At 34.0% G+C, this 23975-nt stretch overlaps 4 protein-coding genes across 4 annotated transcripts; 3 read left to right on the top strand and 1 right to left on the bottom strand.

Annotated features, from left to right (window-relative positions):
- The first annotated feature begins 1477 nt into the window (after positions 1 to 1477).
- LOC118043221 (xylan O-acetyltransferase 1) lies at positions 1478 to 6108 on the top strand. The gene is made up of 8 exons (XM_035051107.2): positions 1478 to 1921; positions 2037 to 2208; positions 2563 to 2762; positions 2851 to 3012; positions 3169 to 4548; positions 4657 to 4831; positions 5086 to 5449; positions 5667 to 6108. The coding sequence occupies exons 1-5, from the start codon at positions 1548 to 1550 to the stop codon at positions 3515 to 3517; spliced, it is 1257 nt and encodes a 418-aa protein (XP_034906998.1). The 5' UTR covers positions 1478 to 1547; the 3' UTR covers positions 3518 to 4548; positions 4657 to 4831; positions 5086 to 5449; positions 5667 to 6108.
- On the top strand, positions 5338 to 10806 carry LOC118043219 (protein trichome birefringence-like 28). The gene is made up of 6 exons (XM_035051106.2): positions 5338 to 5449; positions 7948 to 8536; positions 8714 to 8885; positions 9467 to 9669; positions 9789 to 9947; positions 10362 to 10806. Exons 2-6 carry the CDS (start codon positions 8007 to 8009, stop codon positions 10708 to 10710), a joined length of 1413 nt encoding a protein of 470 aa, XP_034906997.1. The 5' UTR covers positions 5338 to 5449; positions 7948 to 8006; the 3' UTR covers positions 10711 to 10806.
- A 1666-nt stretch (positions 10807 to 12472) lies between these two features.
- Positions 12473 to 13731, bottom strand: LOC118043218 (late embryogenesis abundant protein EMB564). Its single transcript, XM_035051098.2, has 2 exons — positions 13430 to 13731; positions 12473 to 13258 (listed from the first exon to the last, which is right to left on the bottom strand). The coding sequence occupies exons 1-2, from the start codon at positions 13545 to 13547 to the stop codon at positions 13098 to 13100; spliced, it is 279 nt and encodes a 92-aa protein (XP_034906989.1). The 5' UTR covers positions 13548 to 13731; the 3' UTR covers positions 12473 to 13097.
- A 6585-nt stretch (positions 13732 to 20316) lies between these two features.
- Positions 20317 to 22282, top strand: LOC118043217 (putative protein phosphatase 2C 53). The gene is made up of 4 exons (XM_035051096.2): positions 20317 to 20929; positions 21030 to 21368; positions 21504 to 21683; positions 21769 to 22282. Exons 1-4 carry the CDS (start codon positions 20426 to 20428, stop codon positions 21931 to 21933), a joined length of 1188 nt encoding a protein of 395 aa, XP_034906987.1. The 5' UTR covers positions 20317 to 20425; the 3' UTR covers positions 21934 to 22282.
- Positions 22283 to 23975: the final 1693 nt, after the last annotated feature.

Below are 23975 nucleotides of genomic sequence, written 5' to 3'. Positions count from 1 at the left end.
CGTGGGAGGGTAAGGATAAAAAAAAAAACAAAAAAACAATAGATAAGGTGGGAATTGCTTGGCTTAGCAAGAGTGTTTTTTTTTTTTTGACCTGCTGCGTCATTGTCGTTTACACAAAGCACCCAACACTAATTGTTTAGCACGGGATGCATTCCTTTGGGGTAAAATTTAGTGTATTCATCACCAACCATGTGGAATAAAACATTATATTAAACCATACGGCAAGATAGATTCAATTCATGTGTCATAATCTTTTAATAAATGATAAAATATTATTAATTAAAGTTTAAATATATTAACTTATAAACCATACATATTTCTGAAACACACAACACAACTAGATTGATTGATATTGATTATAATATAGACTCCCTGTCTGTGCTGATCACAGCTATTTTTGCATTTGATTATTGCAATGGATCATGCATTAGTTTGGTTTACATGGACCGAATCTACACAATAATTGACAAATCCATCATGAGCTGACTTTAGAGTTGTGTTAATGGAACAGCTGGTTGATGACAGCACTGTTGGGGCAGAGGTGGGAGTGTGACATATGGATGTTCAATCATATCTTTCGATACTGATGATACATCTGAACTCCGTAATGTTTATTATCTAGAGGCCTGACAGCTAATCGATGAATCTTTTTTTTTTCTTAGCTATTAAATACAGGGTGTCAATATTTCTGATCATCTCATGTTCCTCTTTCCCTGGTGGCTAATATTCCTTATCGAAGTAAAATAAAAATATGATTTTTTTTTTAAATGATAGTTTGGTATAATTTTTAGAAGATTGAAAAATAGTACCATTTAAACATAATCATATTTCTTAATATTAATTTTGTATAAAACAGACAAACATGTTTTATAATATCAACTCCTTAAACAATTTTTATTGAGAATAGCATTTGTATATTTTATTTTTTAAAAAAATAATTAACTTGATAAGTTAACTCAAATTTCCATAAAAATTAAGCAGATAAAATTTAATATCTAATAATAAAGAAAATAAGATGACATGTCGTAAGAAAAAAATAATTAACAGGAACATATTAGAGATTCATTTTTAATATATTTGATAGCATTAGAAAGATCCTGGTAAAATGATGTTAACTACATCCTAAAAAATTACTAAATAATATTGTAATTAACTCTAATTAACTTTAAATAATTTTTTTAATAAATTAAAATCATGTTTGATATTTTTTTAAGATATAAATAAAATTGTTTTGTCAAAATTTTTCTAATAATATTTAATAGGTTGAAAACGAAGCTATAGTGTGTCTATAATGACCCATTCTTTTTTGATAATTGTATATTTATAAAAATTTAAATTAACTTTTATAATTATTAACTAATTTCATTCAAAAATAATTTTTGAAACAGGTTTTTTTTATGTTATTTTTTAAATATTATTTTAAAATATGTTACTTTCGCATAACTGTTTTAGAACTATAAAAGGATCCAAAATAAAAAGCTCTTTCCTGTTGTCATCTCTTTGTACTTCCATCTTACCAGTTCTAGGTTGCTGCGTTCAGCTATTCAATGTCATTAATTCCCTGCAGATGCAACTACAAATGGAGTACTTACTACCATTACTTTCTTATGATGGTTTTCTTGTTACTTCTCTTCAAAATCTTTATGTACAGTGAGAATTTCAAGTCAGTATTTTCAGGGTCATTTTTGTTATCGAGAAATGAAGTTCATGGAATCAGAGAGAAAGAAGAGGAGGTTATATTGCCACCAAAGGACTGTGATCTTTTCACAGGGAAATGGGTTTTTGATAACGCGACTCATCCTTTGTATAAAGAGGAAGAGTGTGAGTTTCTCTCTAGGCAAGTAACTTGTTTGAGGAATGGAAGACAAGATTCCTTGTACCAGAACTGGAGATGGCAACCCAGAGATTGTTCTTTGCCCAGGTAAGTACAAGTCTTTGTACTTTTGTATTTATGTCCTGGCGAGCTTACTTATTATATATACGCATTTGCTAAAAACAAATATCTATTGAATTTAGTATGTTTTATCTGGATCAAGGTTCAAAGCAAAATTGTTGCTCGAGAAACTTCGTGGAAAGAGGCTGATGTTTGTTGGAGATTCATTGAATAGAAACCAGTGGGAATCCATGGTTTGCCTTCTTCAATCTGGTGCTCCTTTGGCCAAGAAGAGCCTGAGCGATTCTGGCTCTGTGTCTATTTTCAGGATTGAGGTATCTATTTATCTCATCCTTTTAATCAGCTCGCTTTAAATTTCATTAGTTTTGAATGGTGATACATAATCATGGCAATCTTAATTGAAAATCCATTCTGTCTTTCCCGTCACTTAACTTATTCAATTCAGTCACCTCAAAGCCTATTCCTGTGATCATTAATTTCATCTTTACATGATTACTAGCAACTAATTAGTATGGACATCCATATTCAGCGTTGCATTTGCATGAAGGCCTATCAATTAAGGGATATATATTCCATTCGTCTTCCATGTCTATTGAAATCAAATGGTAGATATATTCAATGCAATGTACACTGGTCTAATATACGTATTTCTCCTTGTGTTGATTTAGGACTACAATACTACAGTTGAGTTTTATTGGGCACCGTTTTTAGTTGAATCGAATTCAGACCATCCATCGAAGCACAGTGTATTAGACCGCATTATCATGCCAGAATCAATCAACAAGCACGGAGACAACTGGAAAGGTGCAGACTACCTGATTTTCAACACATACATATGGTGGATGAACTCCGCTAACATGAAAGTCTTGTAAGTAAATCAGGCTTTTAGTCTTCTTAATTGCAGAAAGTATTGAAGCCTGACGTTTCCTATTTGGGATTTGATGGAACGCTGGAAGAAAGCAAGGAACATTTGACGAAGGTGTCACAGAATATGATGAGATCGAACGGACAGCAGCTTTTGGAAGAGTTCTGAGGACATGGGCCAAGTGGATTGAAGAAAATGTAGATCCTAACTTAACTTCTGTCTACTTCATCAGCATGTCCCCTATGCATTTCAGGTAAGCTAAATTCTCAAGGCATATTTATGCTCATTTTCTTTTCCTGGTAGTAGTTATCAGTGAAATGATGTCTTCTAGTCTCTTAAACCACTATGATACAGTGAAAGATTTGAAATGACGTTGAATATGGATGTGCATATGCAAATGCAATATTAGGAGCTTGGATTGGAACAACCCTGATGGGATCAAGTGTTCAAAGGAGACCACCCCAGTCCTCAACATGACCACACCGTTGAATGTAGGCACTGATAGCCGGCTACTTGTGGTTGAAGCAAACGTGACTCAATCGATGAAAGTGCCTGTTTACTTGCTTAACATCACCACCCTCTCAGAATACAGAAAAGATGCACATACCTCGATCTACACCACTCGTCAAGGCCAGCTGCTCACAGAAGAGCAGCAAGCCGACCCAAAGATCTATGCAGATTGTATCCATTGGTGTCTCCCCGGTTTACCAGACACTTGGAATGAGTTCCTATACACGCATATAATCTCTCACACTTGACCCTTTGGAATATTGCTTTCTCCAAAGGTGTAAAAACTGGACAATCAAATTGAAAAATGGAAATTTGATAGGTCTGCAGTTATTATTATTTATTTTTCAGAGTTGTAAAATGCAGTCTGGTCTCGTCAGTTGTTTTTTAATTAACGTACACTGAAGTCAATTACCATGGTTTCTCAATCTAACAGTAAGCTCGACTATATTGTAGCATGTACATTGCAGTCAGCTCTGTTGTCCAATCAGTATCTATTGTAGTATCTGTAGCATCTAGCTATGATCTGAGAAAAGATAGCCTTACATTCTGCTTGCTGCATGCTGTCAAGGATGCTTCTCCCATCATCCAGATCTTCCAAGGCTCACAAAACCAGTTGATGAGCATAGTGAAAAAATTCAGATCAACTTATTATAATTGGACTAATCTGTGATTTTTAAGTTATGAACCAGTGAGCCGTGTTGCTCTACTCTGTTCCACTCCTTACAGAAACTGAAAGCAAAACAGAACTGTCATTTTTAAGGGCACCACCATTGATTGCCTTGTTATAGAACTGGAGAATTTTCAGAGAAAACACAATGAACGGAGGTGGCGGCCTTAGAAGCAGGAGCTGTAACTAGCCCTCAATCTTAGTAATTTTTACTCTTTCTATCCTTGCTTGTTTTCTTTTCAATGAAAGTTTTGTCCCTCTCCCATTTCCATGATTTTTAGAGATCTTACAAGAACCATCCAATTCCACCAATCCAGTAGTACAAGAAAATAGCAAGATTGATGATGTTAGGCTCTCAGCGAAGGAAAAAATGGGAATGTAAATAAGGAGTTGGTTTCAGTTGAACGAGATCATGAAGATGGAACAGTGGTGTTACCACCGAAAGAGTGTGATATCTTCTTAGGAGAGTGGGTTCTTGATAACTTGACTCGTCCTTTATACAAAGAAGAAGACTGAGTTTCTGACAGATTCAATGACTTGCATGAAAAATGGAAGGAAGGATTCAACGTATCAAAACTGGAGATGGCAGCCCAGAGATTGTTCTTTGCCCAAGTAAGTGCTCTTTTTAATTACCTGATAAACTCAGTTTCTGGTTTCTACTTAGATGTATACAGGTCACTGAAAAGGAGTAATATGGCTTTCTACTTTGGTCTAATCCAGGTTCAAAGCAAAGTTGTTGCTGGACAAACTCAGAGGAAAGAGGCTCATGTTTGTTGGTGATTCATTGAATCATCAGCAGTGGTAATCCGTGATTTGTCTGGTCCTATCTGTGATTCCTCCAGACATGAAGAGTCTGTCAAGCACTTAAAGCTCTCTCACTGTCTTCAAAATTGAGGTATCTCATCCCCCCACAAATTAAAATCGCTTTTCATACCTAGAATAGATCACACCGACAGAGATTGAAGAATTCTAAGCATCCACTCACGTTGATAACAGTAACCATTAAACTTTTCAAGATTAAGCGCTTGCCTTGTGGGAAGCTTCATAAATTAATGTGTGAAATGGCAGCTAAGGTGTTTTTTTTATGCCATTTATTAATTAAGTGGAGAGTTTATTATCATTTGATTTGATTCATCTTTGAATTTGAAGGACTCCAATGCTACCATAATAACCGGAAGATTGCCGACTACCTTATATTCAACACATATATTTGGTGGATGACGTCTATTTATACAAAAGCATTGTAAGTAAAAGTCTATTTTCCATCTTGCATCCAACTCTAGTGCATATACAATCAATAATTTTAGCATAACCAAGAGGTTTTTTATTTTATGGTGGAGCTATGGAAAAGACGAGGAGGATCATTTGGTGAAGGCCCCATACAGTATGATGAAGTAGAGTTGCCAATAGCATATGAGAGAGTTTTGAGGACGTGGGCCAAATGGGTGGAGGAAAATGTTGATCCCAAGCATTCTTCTGTTTACTTCAGCAGCATGTCTCCTACCCATGTCAGGTATACCAATCTAACTCGTAGAGTCGTAGTCCTTTTAGCACCAGATTGCTGTTTATTTCTTACCATTTATGTTCATTTTTGTACCTTTTTCATCCAAAATTCATCTTGCCCTGCTTCTTCTTCACTTTCGACTACCTTTTTGAATAAATTAGGCAATATTAATTTATTTAGTGGGATTTCAATTTCAAGCTTACAATGTGCATTGAAAATGCATTAGGAGTCTGGACTGGGACAATCCCGTACAACCTCTGTTGACCCGTGTTTGGATGCCTTGCCGAACTCCGATTGACATGATATTTTAATCCAAGGTAGGAAAACATGTCAGGAGACTCCATGTAAAATTTCAGCCCGATCTAATGGTAGGATTGTGAATTATGACTCTTGCCGTAAAACTGGATAGTTGCATATTTTATATCAAAATCTGAATTTGACTGGGTCGTGTTAAGTTATCTGGCCAGAGCAAAAGTCTGACCCACTCAAGTATGCTGATTGTTTGCACTGGTGTCTGCCTGGACTGCCTGATACATGGAATGAGCTGCTCTACACATATATCATCTCTCGCACTTGAGCTCAAAAGTTTTTTTTGTTTATGTAATTTCTTTCTTGATGAAGGCATATAACAACTATATAAACCTCAGCAGCTTAGTGTTGATGTTGAATTATTGTAATTGGAAAGATGGGAAAGAAAATGAAACAGCATAACGTCCATTGGCGTGGCATTGTATATATAGGTGCGAGTTATAGCCCTTTGATTAAAAACCATTTTTTCCTCTGTTACACTTCGATAAAAGAAAAAAAAATCTCATTCCTAACTAGAATTAGTTGAAAATTGAAATAGAAGAGGGGAATAATAAAAATGAATGACACCTCGACTAATTAAAGTATATAAATGTCATGCCATCCACCCTCGTAACTGGTTGAAAAGCTCAATAACTGGTGGATAAGGCATCTTATGAAGTATGAATGAATTCTGGGCTCTTGATCTTCCAAAATCAGTTCCTCAAGTACTTAATTCATTTCTAAAATTGGTCACTAATTATGTTAATGCATGATAATCTACATGCTCCAGGAATTCTCTCAACAATAAGAAAAATAGAAAGGAAATCTGTGACTTGATTGGAATGTGTTTGTCATCAGATTGACTGTGATATATATAGTTGTTGCGTTTGACATTTCGGGATTTGGAAGAACAATCTTTGACTCTTCTTCTTCTTGTTATCATTTTTCTAATGGTCTTCGACTCTTCTTATTTTCTATTTCCATCTCGAGGCCTCCATAGCCTCAAACACAGCGAGTCTAAAAATCAAAGAGCCCAGGAACACAAAAGTATAATTAATCTCGTAGACGATTGTCTGCCACCTAGGATATTATGCGAGTGTTAATTGAAAACGTTGCAGAGTGCTCTCAATACCAAAACTATAAAGTCCAGGATTGATTACGTGAGTTATATATTGTATTCTCTGAGATCAAATTTATTCTGAGCAGTGACGAAGCCAAAAACGTAGCTTCGCCCATGCGAGTGTTCTGATTCTGTTTTTGTTCGCAAATGGTATTGTCCCTTTATGTTTGTGAAGGAAAATACTTGCTTGTCGTTGAAAAACCAAAGGGATATACATATATCCATTTTCTATGAAATGACACTCAAACAACAATGGGTCAGGATTTTCTCTTGCAATAGCAACGATGTACCAGGAGATTTTGTTTATGTGGACGTAAATGTTGAAACAGAGGCGGTTGATGTCATTGGGACAGAAACTCATTGCGCCAAATAGAGGTAGAAAATGGAGTAAAATGGTTTCCAGGTCTGGATAAGGAGGGAAAAGCGATATCTGTGGGTTTGGACGATGTAATCGCTGAGAAAATCAACCGGGATCAAGAAAGTGTTTGTTGGGTCAGATGGAAAGACAACGTGAAGAGAGTAGAAGAGAAATATGGAGGAAAAGGTGAGTGTAAGAAGTTTTGATGCTGTATATCGGTTGAAATGTATGTATTGGGTGTAAGAATCCAGGCACTGTCGCCATATTAGGTGCAAATGGGAGTAGGTGATTTTTCCATTTCGTTGGATTGTCTCCTATTCGGATGTTTTCATGAGAATGCTTACAAGGGCTATGGATAAACAACTTGTTAAATTTTTATTTTTTTCATTGAATTTTATTTCTTGATCATGCACACATGGCGCGCTGTTTGTGTGTGTGAAATTGGAAGCAGGTTTCATGTCCCTGTGGTACTGTGGTCATTTATGGAGTAGATATTGAGAGGGCGGTCCTTTTCCTTTTATAAGCTCAATAATTCTAGTCGGTCTTTCGCTAAAGGCTCGAGAGCAGTTAGAAGTTACCGAATTCTTCATATGGTGACCCCACAACTCCACACATACATATCCATATCCCTATACCAATAATGGGATTAACAAAGGAACAGTGGCAGTTTGACTTGGCTTTTTGCTTATTGAATTCATTTACAGTTTACTAACCACAGACAACCTAATATTTTATATGGAGGTTTTTGATGTTATTGAGCTGATATACACTGGTACTTCTGCCCTCAGAAACAGTCAACAATGAAGCATGTTAGTGGCACCAACAGGAGATGCCAACCCTTCCCAATTTTGATCGTTACGCTGCTCTTCTTATTTTTCCTGGGATTTTTTCTGTATAATGACAGCATGAAGTTCAGTGCATTACAAGTTTCAAGACCTCCGAGTCACCAAGAAACGCTGCGAGAACCTGTCAATTCCAAAGTCCCTACAGTTCAAGAAACTCCCAGCGGGAATAAACATGACCGAGATAGGAATGCAGAAGGGGGTGAAGACGGTGATAACCAAATAATTGATCTGTCGATGGCACTAGGTGGTCCAAAAATGGAGCTGCCAGCTGTTGAAAAAGAAGATGCTGATGAAAAGATAGCATTGCAACCAGAAGAGTGTGATATCTTCACAGGAAATTGGGTTTTGGATAACAAGACACATCCTTTGTATAAAGAGGATGAATGTGAGTTTCTGTCAGAATGGGTGAGATGCTTAAGGAATGGAAGGCAGGATTCTCTATATCAGAATTGGAGGTGGCAGCCCAGAGATTGTCCTTTGTCAAAGTAAGTGTACAGTAAATGGTTCAATTATATTCATTGTTGCAGCTAGATTCATTCTCGGTTGGACTAATATTGCTCAATTTTTAATATTCATTACCTATCATCAACACTAGTTATTCTTTCTGATGTTTTTTTCACTCCAGCAAGAGTGAACTAAGTATTTGTAATTTTGATTTCAAGGTTTGAACCGAAACTGTTGCTGGAGAAATTGAAGGGGAAAAGGCTTATGTTTGTTGGAGATTCCATCCACTTTAACCAGTGGCAATCCTTGATTTGTTTGGTTCAATCTGCCATTCCACCAGGGAAGAAGAGCTTGGACTATGCAGGCTACATCACTGTTTTCAAAATTGAGGTATCTCTCTGCTTCATACTAGGCAAATTCGGAAAGAAAGTAGAGGAGTGAAAAATCTGAAGGGGTAACATTATGAACATGTTGCACACACTTTTCAACTTTTCGCAAGCCCAGGTTTTTTCTACTGGCAACCAAGATTCTATATCTCACATGAATTTCAAGCTTGACAGGTCAACTACCTCTTAGATTTATGTAGGATACAGCTTTCAGCTGTTAGCGATAATCTTAGTAGCCTTGAAGATCATGGAAAACCCTCGGTACCTCGTATATTCAAGTTATGTCTATTTTCTACAAGCATCCATATCCGCAAAGCTACAATGAACAATTGGCATGTCCCTTCGGAGCCCATCTGTTTTTGGCTGGAAAAATTGAGTTTCCACTACAACAATATGTAAGATAAACGGTAGTTGACCCAATTTCTGAATTATGACATTCATCATTTTCATCACATCATCAGATTCAAAGATAAACCTCACTTGCTAACCAAAAATCAAAAGATGCATTGAACAAGTAGTGAAGGACTTGCTTATGATTAGCCCATGTGATCACTTTATTGTTTTACTTGAATTTCCACTTTCCAGGACTATAATGCCACGCTAGAATTTTACTGGGCACCATTTCTAGTTGAGTCCAATTCAGACCCTCCAACAATGAGAGATGGCAAATCAGACGCCATTATAATGCCTGAATCAATATCCAAACATGGACGTAACTGGAAAGATGTGGACTACCTAATCTTCAACACGTATAACTGGTGGCTCAAGTACCCCACAATGAAAGTTTTGTAAGTACTTGGTGAACTTTACTTCTTTTTTTCGTTTTTGAAACTTGTATATTTGGTACAAATTTTATGGCATGGTCATGATCATAAGGTTAACTTTTCCTTTCTGGTTTATGGTAAAGACGAGGATCCTTCGATGAAGGGACCACGGAGTATGATGAGATCGAACGGCATATAGCATATGAGAGAGTTTTGAGGACATGGGCCAAGTGGGTGGAAGAAAACGTTGATCCCACTCGCACCTCGATTTTCTATAGCAGCTTGTTTCCTCAACACTTCAGGTACAAAATCCAACCTAATTTACTTTCTTGTGCAGTTGATCTTTGAAGTATCATCCTTCTAGTTGTTAGTACTTGTAACACCACGACAAGTAAAGTAAGAAGAGCACTTCTCAACAACTACTCTATGAAAAACTTGAAACAACTGCTCCAACTAACACACAATTAATCAAACAAAGCATTAATAGCAATTTCTTTTAAGAATTTTTCTTGAGATTAACAAATAATAATTTATGCATTTACCGATTCACTTCTCTCATGACACTACAGTACTAAAATTATGTACAAGTAGTCACTTATTGAGCACTTATTTGTTAAAAGTATAGGAGGAAGCGATTTCTTAATCATACTCTGTGTAGTATAAATCTTTGAAATTACATGATGAAAGTGAGAATTTGGATGCAAATGCATGAACAGGAGCTCAGACTGGAACAATCCAGATGGAATTAACTGTGCCAAAGAGACCATGCCAATACTAAACAGGACGACACCAGTGGATGTGAGCACAGACAGGCAAGTTTTTGCAATAGCAGCGAATGTTACTCGATCAATGAAAGTGCCAGTTCACTTCCTCAATGTAACCACCCTCTCTGAGTACAGGAAAGATGCACACACTTCTGTTTACACGGCTCGCGATGGTAAATTACTTTCGCCGGAGCAAAGGTCCAATCCAGGCACATATGCAGATTGTCTCCATTGGTGTCTTCCTGGAGTGCCTGATACGTGGAATGAATTGCTTTATGCACGAATCATAGCACTCTCTTGACTTCAAATTCTTCATTTTTTTTAGGCAAGAATCTGAGTTTGTAATTGAATTTCATGAATGACAATGATACGAAGCTCTTGCAACAATTTGAAGATCCATGACTTCCTCCTCCTCCTCCTCCTCCTCCTCCTCATCATCATCATCATATATATATATATATATATATAACATGCAAGAAACTCGTGTTCAAACCCAATTCTAACACGAGTTAGATTGGTGCAGCAGAGTTATGGGTTCAACACAGTAAGTAGTTGGCAAATTAATTTTTAAGACAGTTTTATTCCTCGCTGTTGTTTCGGAGAGTTTTTTATTTTTATTTCAAGACTCGGAGAGTTTCGATAGTAATAGGAGAGGATTCAAATCCATTTTGGTAGCACAAAAAAAGAAGAGATAAATGAAACATCCAAAGAGACAGCGGATTCATCTAGCTGTTTGAATGATATCATCAATTGGGTGCTAATAATGTTGTAGAAGAGATAAACACGGAGAAGATCAATGTTAATTTAGCGGAGAATTCTAAAAAGGACTAGGTATTTAAAAAAAATCAGAGTCGATCACTACAAAGGACTGGGCTTCAAATATTTTATATTGGATGAGTAAAAGGCCACACTGACGCCAATCGCTTGGAAAGCATCGACATTTACATCGATCATTACAGATGATGCCAGGACTGCAAATCATTGAAGATACCAAGATAGAACCAAGGAATTTTTCTATCCCCTGTTTGATCATTGGGCCATCTGCCTGAGTTCATATAATCAAAATCATTTTCCAATCCTTCTGTACAATGTAGCAGCTCTTCCACACACTTCCTTAGTGATCCTCGAAAGATGGATTGAACACTTCTACCTCATGTAGTAGTCCATCTTCCACTCACAAGGGCCTCATTATAGGTCAATACTAGCAGCAAACAGAACATCATTTCAGTATTGTTATGCACGTAGACTTCCAAAGCGTTTTGCAGATGTGATTGAAAGCATGTTTTTTGAAATGCTAGGTCAGCTTTGGCCCCATGACCAAGATGGCATCCACAGCCAGTATGCTATACAATGTTGGAGGAATTTAAGTTAGTTTCACTTATCGATTCACTCTCAAATTACAAATATATATACAGTGCCTTAAATGATGCGTGCCTCGTCATTCCGTGGTTATATTCTAGGTCACAGCCAAAAATGTGTTGTTTAACCAAAGCATTATTTTACGAAGCTACTGAATGAGTATGCTGTCAATTCTCATGGAGAAAAGACCTAGTTCCAGTAGTAAATGAAATGCTAGGTCTAATAAAAAAAAAATACCTTTAAACTAGAAATTGCGAGTGATCAGTCTCCAATAGTATCATGATTATCAGTATTGTATAATGATAAATACACCTGCAAGAATTAGAGGGAAATAACCATATTAGAGTGACAATTATACATGAAGCATGACTGTTTCAAGAAAATGTTCCGTCCAAAACAGACTTCAAATCCATCAGTCAGCTGACACCTTTCAAACACATACATGAATAAAAACTCGTTTGTTTTTGTATTTCAAGAGTGTTTTTTTTTTAAAATAATTTTATTTTTTTTTTTAATAATTATTATTTTTAGTATGAAGATGTCTAAAATAGGTTATGACATTAGCACCTTTAATTAACTAAATTTAATTGACTCAATTTATCATCAGTAAAGGATTCGATTTGATCGACGTATAAAGAGATATCTTGCCTATTTTTAAGTGACAGTTAAGACATGTACCAGTCCCAATGATAACACGAAAGATCTGAACATAATAAGGAACCAAATCGATAATTGTCATAATTTGAGACATCTTGCCTGTTTTTAGGCGAGGCTAAAGACATGTATCTATCTCAACGTTAACACGGCAGTCAACAGTGTTGACACCTCTTTCCCGAAAATACCTCGTTCTACCACGACCAAATTCATCAAATTAGGCATAGAATTAAAATGTTAATTCTGGCTGACATGGATTTTTTCTGTTACCGAATATCACCTCGACATTAAGTTGCATACGACCTTCTGTCATAGCGCTCTGTAATTCAGAGGCGTATCGTCGCTGATCACCTCATCATCTGGTTAATCACTACGTTCTATGATCTCTGAAATTCAAAGGCGTATCATCTCACGAACGTACAGGAAAAGTTTCTTCGTTATTTTGTCCAAAAAGGAATTTACAGACCTCTTGATAGATTACCAGACCAGAGGTGTCTGCCACAGAGACTCCACAAAGGTACCACAGACAACCAAACCTGCTGCTGCAACAGCCACCACACTACAATGCCCTACTAGTCCTAGACGAAACGCACACATCCCTTAAATGCTGTGCACAGTACATGACAGTCACAACATCTTTATTGACAGGGACGCCACCACATATGAATTTAGCTCTTAATTGGTCTTGAACTTTGACTCGTCGATGGGGATACCCTCCCTCTCCGCGCGTTCTCCACCGGACTCATCCGTGGTGCTAAGCCCACCCTTGCGTCCCATTTCTTGATACCCCTCTGTCCCTAGCTGTTCCTTCCTTGTCTGCCCTCCACGGCTCCTCCCTGCAAATAATAAAGATAATACTAATAGTAATAGCAATAATAAATCAGCAAATAATACCGCCCTGTATTGCATAGATATTCCAGTGGGAAAAAACTGTTATACATATACATGCATATCCACACATTATGCACTTATACACATTATCAAAGAGACGGTATCAGTGTATGTACCTTCAGCCAGGTGTTCTTGGGCTTCAAGGCTTCTACCCCCAGTGCCTCCAGGGATTACTGTCTCTCCTCTCCTTGCCCTGGCATCGAGCTCCTCCCTCCATTGTTGATTGGAAGACATGTTTTCCTGCGGGTTAAGTCAAAGAAAGCACACCAAATTCACCAAAAGAGTAGTTGCTTTACGAGTCGAGCGATACAATGGTGATGCTAGAATACAGATCCCGCAATATATAAACATAGGCGAGAGGAACCAGCTTCTGGATTGAGTGACAGGTGGTGGATGATGCGGCAAAAGAGGAGGGGATTCAATGAGACACCTAGGCAATGAGGAGGCAGGAGAATGACACGAGTCTTATTCTTGGGTCAAGGGTCCCACTTTTTGACACGTTCTCGATCTTTAGCCGCTTTCAAACCGAGTACTTTTTTTTTCCACGAAAGGGTCAAGTGTCCGTTCAGCGGTGCCTCCACTGTTTCGCACTACATTTTTTTTAAAATATAAATTAATTTTTTTATATGTTTTTGGATTATTGGATGATGTTAAAAATAAATAAATAGATATTATTTTAATATATTTATAAATAAATAATATTTTAAAAAATATTATTTCTTTATTTCTTACCGCATAAACTGACTACTTTAACAATCAAGTTTAAGCAAAAAATCTAGTTCGCAAGCTTGGTCATGTACATATATACAGGTATTTTTTTTTAATAACAATGCTATATGATTTTTTTTTAGTTCGAAAAAAATAGATTTAAAAAGAAATAGATTTTGAGAGAGAAGAAGAAAATAGACTTTAAGAAAGAAAGAAAAAGGAAAAAAGAGAGAATAAAAAGATAAGGAGAGAGTTATGCAGTCTCTACAAAATTACTTCATTCATTGCTTAACCTTCACCGTTTTCACGTTTATAGTATTTATAAAGTAATGACTAACAATTTATCAACTAGCTCGAACTCTGTTTAGCAACTAAATATCATCGCATGACTTGTTATCACGTGCTGAAGTAACCATTGTTATCGTGATCACGTACGTGCCAAATTGATCACTGTTTTTGCGTTTGTTATTTGTTGCTACTAAAATTGTTGTCTTTTCTTCTTGTGGACATGTGAATGCTTTTATTGAAACAAATGCAACAAATATCCTCCTTCCATTAATTCTATACATTAGCATGCAAATCTAACAAGATAAAAAGTAAAAAATATGATAAAATAAAAAATAAAATAACAAGAATTTACATGGTTAATTCACTTAATTTGGTTGTACGTTCACGGGAAAATATAAAAGAATTTTACTAAGTAATATAAAAATTATAATATCTTTTTATTAATAAGGAAAACAACTGAAATTTTTCTATTACCAGGAAAAAACACCTCATTTATTTTTCTTATTACCTTATAATTTTGTAGAATTACTTTTTTCCTTTCTCACTCTTCTCTTCTTCTCTCTTTTTTCTTTTTTATGGTGCACAAAATAAGATTGGATGCATTATTTATTTATAAATAAACATCCATGTAAAAGATAAAAAATAAGTTGGAGTGGCAAGTGACACCAATTAATACCTGGCAGGATTCACATTAGCTCCCATTGGTGCCCAGTTTAATTCACACCTTTTATCATTATTGCACGTGTGGACTGAAACATTTTTTTTAGAACGAACAGTCATATAACTATAAGAGATTCGGTCGAGAGAACCGGCTGTGGATGCAAAATTTCAAGCATTCCATCGTCTTGAAAATGGTCACATGATCAACTTTTAGTTGCTTACGTTGTTATACATATTAGGTTTGCTTTTGCTTATGTTTTCGATTCACTTCGATTGTTGGCAGGAGTAGAACAATTCAATTAAGAATTTTGATTACAAATTTTGGTTCTTACAAGGGAGGATCGGCAGCTATTGAGTACGAAAATCGTGAAAAAACTTGAAGGTATATAAGGTTTGTATTTTTAAACTTAAAATACTAGGATTCCTTGAGAAGTTACACTATCATTCGATTTTGTTTTATTTTGTTTACTATTAGATGTTATATATCCACTAGTATGATTTTGCTGCGAGATGTAGCTTTTTTTTTTTTTTTTTTTTACAACGCAAAAACAAAGCAGTATTGTTAATAATTAATAAAAATTTAATTATATACTGAAAATTTTATATATGTTTTCAATAATTATATTTACTAGTAAATAATAATAAATATGTTGATTTTAGCTAAATATTAAATTGTGAGCTAAGATAGATATTTTATTTCTTGAAAAAAAAATGAATATTTATTTAAGTTTGAAACCTAGGCTCGATTAATGTATAAGATGGATCAAGAATGCCTTTAACATCGGAAAAAAAACAGTGGAGTTTTTTTTTTTCTTGTTCGAATATTGATGGTAGTTATCAATCCATAACCATGTATAAAAATTATTAAAACTTTATCATATCAAAACATTCAATTCAATATAAATACGTTTGAATTTTTAGAGATTGGAAATAGTTCATTAGCTGGTACAAAATATATCTTATTACCTAAAAAAATCTACATTTCAAAATAATAATAATAAAAAAAATATCCACTGTGCATGAAAAAAAAATACAAAATACATGCCAGTATTAGCATGTAAACTCATCTTTATATCTAATTAATAATGCACCAAGTCAGTTAATGGTGATTATTTTTTATTTAGTTTGATTTTTTAAAAAAAAAAAATTAAACTGAATTTTTTTTTAAAAAAAACCGAAATCAGTTCAAACCGAGCGATTTCTTTTTGGTTTGGTTTTTTAGGACAAAACCCGATTCAAACCGGTTTGCTTGATTTTCTCGGATTGGACTCTGTTTTTTTTTTTCTGGTTTAGCTCGTTTTTTTCAATTTCATGCTTATAAAATTGAAATTGAAACCGGTCGGTTTTTTTTCAAAATTTTAATCGGTTTAATTAGTTTTTTTTCATGATTCGGTTTTTTTTATTTTTTTTCCAGTTTTCTTGGTTTTTAAATTTTTTTACTCACTTTTAAAGTCAGTATAGGGGTGTTAAAATCATCTTGAAAGTAATTTAGTTTGGACTGAAATGTAAACTGGTCCGAGAAAACCTTTGCCATCTAATTATAAAAAACGAAAAAGAAAAAAAGAAGCAAGCTAGAACACTAGTATAAATATTCCTAAAAGGCAGACTAATATCTTTTTTCTCATTGTATGCCTATATGTGAATATTAAATTATAAAAATGCTGAAAAATATATTGACAAAAGCTAAAAATTAAAATGTGAAAAATAATAAATACATCAAAATTGACCAAATTATTGAATTAAATCCTTATTTTTAATATGAAATCACTGGTTATTTTTTATGTTATTTTTACTCACTTGTATGAAAATATTCTTAAAACTTTCGTTATGGTTTTTTTATGGCCATTATTAGTGTTAAAAGAATACTCTTTATAAAATAATTCTTAATTTTATGCTCATGACTATATTTTTAATTTCTACTCGTACCATATATAATTAAAATCTAAAAATAATAAAACACATCAAAATTCAAAAAATTATTAAAAAGGACCTTTGTTATTTGTTCAGGGGACCATTGGTTATTTTGTATGTGATATTTAACTTATCTAGAGGAAATAATTTATATGTATTCTGACAGATTACAATAATTTTTTAAAAAATCCCTAACCAAAGAGGTATAATATATAAAATTATATTTGTGTTTATATCTTGACATTTGTTTCACATATATCAAGAAAGAACTCTTCAGAATAAAAGAATTTCTAGGAACCATGATGCCAATATAACCATGTTAAATTTTGGTGGAGCATTGGAATATATTTTTCCACATTTTTACCTTATATATTATGTCATGTAGAGCAGATTCTATCCCTGTATAATTTTTTTTTATTGGTTATTTTCATTTTATTTTAAATAATTTTAATATCTTTGTAAAACTTGTATTGATACACATGCACTGCGTGTATAAAAAAAATACTAGTATATCAAGTATCTAATTAAAATAAATTTATTATTTTTACTTTTTTAAAAAATAACTTCATGATCCAAACAAGAAGGCAATATCGATATCCCCCATGAGAAAAAAAACTTTACGGGCATCTACCTCTTCGACTTATTGTTTTTAATTATTTTATTTGAGAAAAAAATTCAATTTTAAAATTATTTAAGAAATAAAAAAATTAGAATACTTGACGAGAATTTTATTGAATTTTCTTATCCATTAAAATTTGATAACGTTTAAGAAACTTAAAAAAAATAATAGAAAAATGACAATTTTTAAAAATGTTTAAAAAATTATTAACCATCAATTTCTTAACCAATAAATAAAAATCTTATTCAGTTCAAAAAAAAAAAAGGCTAAATGGCAAATGACCAAGAAAGAAAAATAGCCTACATGCAAAATCTTTTTAAAATAATCTGAAAAAACACTGAAGGTATACAAGGGCAGAAGAACATATGATTTAATTTGTTCCTGTATAATTTATCTATTATATTATTTTATATGAAAAATAATTTTTTTCAAATAATTTTTAAATTTTACATTTCATTATTTAGTTTATTTAAGAGCTGACCAATATTATTTTATTTAATATCCTTTATATAAGATTATTCTGATCCTAGACTATAAAATTAATATACTTACTATTAAACATAATCCACCCATTAACAACCATATTGAGTCTACAGAATGGAGTGATAAGGCAGTTGACCAAGATGTGATTGTCTTTCCAGAAATAGAAGAATCATGAAGAGGAATTCAAGGAGTCCAATCACTGCATAATAGGAAATCACTTCAGCAATCTACTCCAGCAATTTACTCCTGTAAAATAGCTATGTAACAGCACTAAGATAGAAATTACAATCTGTATAATTTTACTACTTTATTTGTAACTTTCCTTCTGAATATTTCTTCTACATTGTAAAGTCTATATATACATCAGTAATCAAGAACTCTCACTCACGCTTTGCACGAGAAGTTTTCTCACAATTATTCTCTTTTATATTTTTTCTTTACTTACTTGAATTTATTTTTTTTAATTTGTCTTTTAGTGTTTGATTTATTATTAATTGAGTTTTTATTTTTTATTTGTTATTAATTGAGATTGTTGAAATATTTTATAAATATTTAGTGGAATCTTTTATAGTATTAATAAGGGTTTTTTTATTATTATTATTAATCACTGTCGCTCTCTTTCTCTGACCAGACAGACCACATCTGCATGTTCCTTGTCTTGTATGCGAGGGGGTCTGCGCCTACGTACTATATAATGGACTTGGTCACAGCCCTCCGTCCATGTAGTTTGTGAGATGAATAGATTGGCGCTCACAAAAATAGAAAGATCCTCGACATGGAAGAATAACTCTCAGCAAACTTGTTATAATCATCACGGAGCAATTCAATGTACGATCTAGAACTGGAACAGAAGCAGAAGCAAACTACAATACGAGAGAGCAGGGAGGGAACTCGAATATTCATGTACTTGCTTGGTCGTAATAATTGAATATTGTAATTCTTGAAAGGTGGGGGCAGTCTTTCAAGAACTTCTAGTTGATTCGTCATCACAGTCGATAAAAAAAAAAAAAAAAAGCCATAGCAATTTGTGTTGGCATTTTTATTCTTGTTTTTCCACCTCTAGAAAATTGTAAATACATGCAAGCATGCATCTATATATATATATATATATATATAAGCCATAGCAATTTGTGCTGGCATTTTTATCATTGTTTTTCCTCCTCTAGAAAATTGCAAATACATGCATGCATGCAGCATCAACATGACACACTGTAGCGTATTATGAACTTATCATGGCCTTGATCAAGGATCAGATCACGTCCACCGATAAAATCCTACTCCTCCCGATAATCTCGTCCCTTAGAAGAGAAATTTACAAGATATCACCGGTTTACAAATGTCACATAGCTAATTACATAAAACATGATTAGTTTGTGCAAACTCAAATTTCACACTCATTATACTAGCATGGCATTTTCACGAGTTTTAATATTTACTAACATCATCAATCGATGGTGTCTAGTTCAAATACTTCTCAAAGAAAAGAATTATTTCGTAATCTTTATTATTTGAAAATATATTTAAATAATATATTTTTTATTTTTTAAAATTAATTTTTGATATAAATACATTAAAATAATAATAAAATTTTTAAAATTTTAAGAACTTACTCTTAACCACGTTTCTAAAAAAGCTTTTAGTTATGATAATAATTGTTGTTTTGAAGTATTAGTAATATTTTAAAAGTTAATATTATAATTTTTTATTATTTTAAAAAACTATAATTTATAGTTGTTTAAAAATCATAATTATTTTTAAAAACCATAACTTTTATAAATGTACCCTGGTAGCTCAATTCAATATTCGAAGTTCTTAACATTTGACCACCGTCGACCAAACCTCGTCCAAGTAAACCAGCAACGTGTCCCAAAAAAAACCAAGTAATAATGCTCTTCACGATTTTTCTTTTAACGAAAAATAAAACAAAAAGAACCAGTCTCTCACTAAGGCCCAGGTAAATTATCATGTTTGACCATTTAACGATTTAGTCATCAAAATTAAATTCATTAAATAATGATAAAAGAGGCCCACGAAGACAAAGTAACTCTAATTTCTAAACAACTGTTTGGAATAAACAGTCTCAGTCAACGGAGAGTGTAATACACGACATTCTCTTCATTCACAAATTGAACTACTGACCCGGTCAAACACTAAAATACCTCCACGCTCTCTCAAAAGGGCGTGAGTAATATCTACATTTAAAACAAGCAGAGAAAAATTAACCATCGTTCAAGCCAGTCAATCCAAAGTCATCTCTCAACACGACGCCGTTATACACCATTTCCACATTCACAGATATTGAATCGCCACATGCTACAATTAGCAAATTCACCCCCTCGTCCTCGCCTACAAAAGGGAAACCAGAAAGAGAGGGGCGTAAGGCATAAACCAAAGAAAGGCAAAAGAGCAATCGGAATTTTTTGAAGCTTACAACGAAAACGACATGTCCTGCAGCATAGCGTCAACGATACCAAACTCACCAATATTTCAATCACCGAGACTTCCGTCGATATTTTGCAAGCCATGTCCATCTCCATCTCCTAGCACCATCCATGGTCCACAATCCCCGGCATCATCATCGTCCTCACCGTTGCCACCGTCCTCGCCGTTGCCACCGTCCTTATCGTTGCCACCTTCTTTTTTATCATCGTTTTCGTCTTCGTTGTCCTCATCGAAGTCACCTTTATCTCTTCGAGTTAATAACGAGACAATATTAGAAACAAATACAGATACTTTGTTGAAGAGAAAGAGGCCGGGAAGGTTAAATATACCGGTGGCGGGAGTTCCGGGGTTTGGTTTAGATTCCTCAAAAAGAGAGGAGGAGAGAGTGGAGGCTGTAGAAGTCGAAGGAGATGGTTATTCTGTTTACTGTAAAAGAGGAAGGAGAGGTGGGATCATGGAGGATCGGTACTCTGCTTTCGTCGATGTTAATGGAGATTCTAAACAGGTACTTGTAACCCTGCCCTTTTATTTCATTTCTGTAAGGGTAGGTTTTTATTGAAATGAAAATTTGTATTAAATAGAACATTCTTTTTTTGATGTTACAGGCTTCGTTTGGTGTTTTTGATGGGCATGGAGGGCCAAAAGCCGCTGAATTTGCAGCAAAGAATTTGAATAAGAACATCATGGATCAAGTTTCTAGTAGATGTTTAGAAGGAATTGAAACGGCAATTAAAAATGGCTACTTGACCACAGACGAAGAGTTTTTAAAACAAAATGTTAACGGTGGTTCTTGTTGTGTGACTGCATTGATACATCAAGGCAACCTCGTGGTGTCAAATACTGGTGATTGTCGTGCAGTTATGAGTCGAAAAGGGGTCGCTGAGGCTCTCACGTCTGATCACCAACCTTCCCGCAAAGATGAAAAAGACAGAATTGAAGCCTTGGTAAGTAACCAGTTCAATCAATGGCGATCATGCCATGTAAGAAAGTGAAAGAGAAAACGCGCGCGCGCTCACCTATATATATATACAGACACACTGCAGCTGAATCTTTTCGTTGTTGTCCTTTTTTCTTTATAGGGTGGCTATGTAGATTGTTGCCATGGTGTGTGGAGAATTCAAGGGTCTCTTGCTGTAACGAGAGGAATTGGAGATAGACGTCTTAAACGATGGGTGATAGCAGAACCAGAAACCAAAGTCTTAAAGATTAAACCAGAATGTGAGTTTTTGATCTTAGCCTCGGATGGTCTCTGGGACAAGGTAAATTCTTGCAACCAAATCCACTTAGGATGATCCTGTCCATTTACGTATATATGATTAAATATTAAAATTCCCTCTTTTCCAGGTTACTAATCAGGAGGCAGTAGATGTAGCTCGCCCTACATGCATAGGCGTTGATAAGCCGGATCTCTTCTCTGCTTGTAAAAAGCTAGCTGAGTTGTCATTAAAGAGGGGCTCAATTGATGATACAAGTGTGATGATAATTCAATTAGATCGCTTTGTTCCATAACTTTCCCTTTATGAGCTGAACTCTGGAGAATATCGGTGAATTCTGCTAGTGCTCCTTAAAAGAAACCTGCAGTCTCAGAAGTTGGGAGGCCAGCTCTTCAAAATTTTATCTTCGCTGAGAAGGCATCAGTTAGTTTGGTAGATGATCACATTCAAGAGGTGCTGTGGTACAGGGATAGGAGGGGGCCAGATTCTTGTAAATTGTTGTATATGCAAAGCTAGCTAGCTAGTTCTACTAAATCAGTTTTCTATGAAGAAAAACTGAAGTAATAGCCTTTAGCCTTGTACTCGAGTTCTCAAATACGCAGAAATTAATTAATCTTAGATTAATAAAAACGTTTTAATTATAACGCAGATATCCAAATAACAGCTGCTTTGATATTGCCATACTGGAATATTGAAATAACAGTGTGAGATCTTTCAGCATGTGGGGTTCTCACGGTTGACCCTTCAAGTTTGCCGTTTCTGAGGTTTTGAAAAGTTCCCTTTACATCAGTGGTGCAAGTTAACCAGTGGAGCATTTGCGTTTGTTTTGTTATAGGACCAGGTCAGTCTTGTTCGGCAGCCGTCCACTTCCAAGTGTTTCTTTTGAGCATGGGGCCATTTGATTGGTGCCATAGTTTCTAGACATTTTTGTTCGACAAGGGTTGGTCGGTGCTCTTCAGATCCTGTTTCGGCTTTCCTCCTTTTGGTGGCGTTGGAGCATCCAGTGTGGTTTGACTCGATCAAAATAAAGAACACGAGATTAGAGTGTCGCCTTAAGCTGCGGCTAAAATAAAAAAGAAAGGATCTAAGTTGTAGGAAATTATTTAATTATTAACAACACACAAGAAAGTACTGTGATATTAAATAACACTTTCCCCGCATGTGTGTTAGTTTGCCCATGTAAAAAAAAAAAAATTCAATTTTTGTTTTAATTTAACCTTTTAATATGAGATTTGGTTTTTATGAGGTTATTTAACTTTCATCATATAAATCATGAGTTTAACTAGTTAATTCAATTAACTATATTTTTATTTATTTATTTTATTCTTTGATAAAATATAAATTACTCTAAATAAAACATGATTAAAGAAGAAAAAATGAGTTAACCAAATAAATGTCTATTAATTATATGTATTTAGTATGTGTTGTTGTGTTAATGTATGTAGATTGAAATGGATTTAATTATGTTGTTAGTTGTAGTTGAATTTTAAATATAACTTAGAAAAAAGATTGTAAGAAATTGACAAAATAAATAATTTATGGTTATTTCTAGGTTGTGAAATATAAAATAAATGTTGATAATGTTAAGATTGTGGGATAATGATTTTGGGATGTTTTGATATGGTTCATTATATGTGTACCTAGGATTATTATACAGATTAAATAAAGAAAAAATAAAGTCGATCGGTTACGCAATTAAATTGATGATATTTGAGAAGATCTTATAATATTTTTAATATATAAAACTTGTATAGAGCAATTGTGAATTATAAAAAAAAAAAAAAAAATTGTGAAGTATTTTTCATGACACATGTAAATTTTTGAATTTTATATTAGAACTTATAATTTTTTAATTTTGATTAATTTAGTTATATTAATTCTAACCCGAGCTGGTTTATAATCTCTTGGATTTTGAAATGTAAAAGGCAAAATTGTCACCCAAGTAGTTTTCTTTCGGGTTTGTTGGCCTTTCAATTTTTTTTTGGCTATTAGAATCTTCAACTATCTTTTCTTGAAAATTCAACTACTATCGTAGTATCATCACTGTACAGTTAAAAAATCTTAGATAAACCTTGTGTTTCTCAAGAGCAGGATACTACTACATCTAAGATACTGTATGTAAACGTGGTCTAATTTATATTCTTAAAAATTTTAAATTTTTTTATTTTAAATTAATATTTTTTAATGTTTTTAAATTTTTTTTATGTGTTAATATTAAAAATATTTTTTAAAATAAAAAATATTAATTTTAATATATTTTAAAATAAAAAAACATTTAAAATAACAATCACAGTTATATTGTAAAACAACCCGACAGTGCTCGCAGCAGCTCCTCCC

The sequence above is a fragment of the Populus alba genome, chromosome 10 (assembly GCF_005239225.2).
Source record: "Populus alba chromosome 10, ASM523922v2, whole genome shotgun sequence".
Classification (NCBI taxonomy): Eukaryota; Viridiplantae; Streptophyta; class Magnoliopsida; order Malpighiales; family Salicaceae; genus Populus; species Populus alba.
This window is presented reverse-complemented; position numbering and strand designations above follow the sequence as displayed.

Bases quoted from the DNA above. Each gene is read 5' to 3' on its own strand.
- LOC118043221 (XM_035051107.2), top strand. From the start codon at position 1,548: ATGTCATTAATTCCCTGCAGATGCAACTACAAATGGAGTACTTACTAC. The intron at 1,922-2,036 runs GTAAGTACAAGT...ATCTGGATCAAG, and splicing joins AGAGATTGTTCTTTGCCCAG to GTTCAAAGCAAAATTGTTGC. The intron at 2,209-2,562 runs GTATCTATTTAT...GTGTTGATTTAG, and splicing joins TGTCTATTTTCAGGATTGAG to GACTACAATACTACAGTTGA.
- LOC118043219 (XM_035051106.2), top strand. From the start codon at position 8,007: ATGAAGCATGTTAGTGGCACCAACAGGAGATGCCAACCCTTCCCAATT. The intron at 8,537-8,713 runs GTAAGTGTACAG...TTTGATTTCAAG, and splicing joins AGAGATTGTCCTTTGTCAAA to GTTTGAACCGAAACTGTTGC. The intron at 8,886-9,466 runs GTATCTCTCTGC...TCCACTTTCCAG, and splicing joins TCACTGTTTTCAAAATTGAG to GACTATAATGCCACGCTAGA.
- LOC118043218 (XM_035051098.2), bottom strand. From the start codon at position 13,547: ATGTCTTCCAATCAACAATGGAGGGAGGAGCTCGATGCCAGGGCAAGG. The intron at 13,259-13,429 runs GTACATACACTG...TATTATTTGCAG, and splicing joins CCAAGAACACCTGGCTGAAG to GGAGGAGCCGTGGAGGGCAG.
- LOC118043217 (XM_035051096.2), top strand. From the start codon at position 20,426: ATGTCCTGCAGCATAGCGTCAACGATACCAAACTCACCAATATTTCAA. The intron at 20,930-21,029 runs GTACTTGTAACC...TTGATGTTACAG, and splicing joins TTAATGGAGATTCTAAACAG to GCTTCGTTTGGTGTTTTTGA. The intron at 21,684-21,768 runs GTAAATTCTTGC...CCTCTTTTCCAG, and splicing joins CGGATGGTCTCTGGGACAAG to GTTACTAATCAGGAGGCAGT.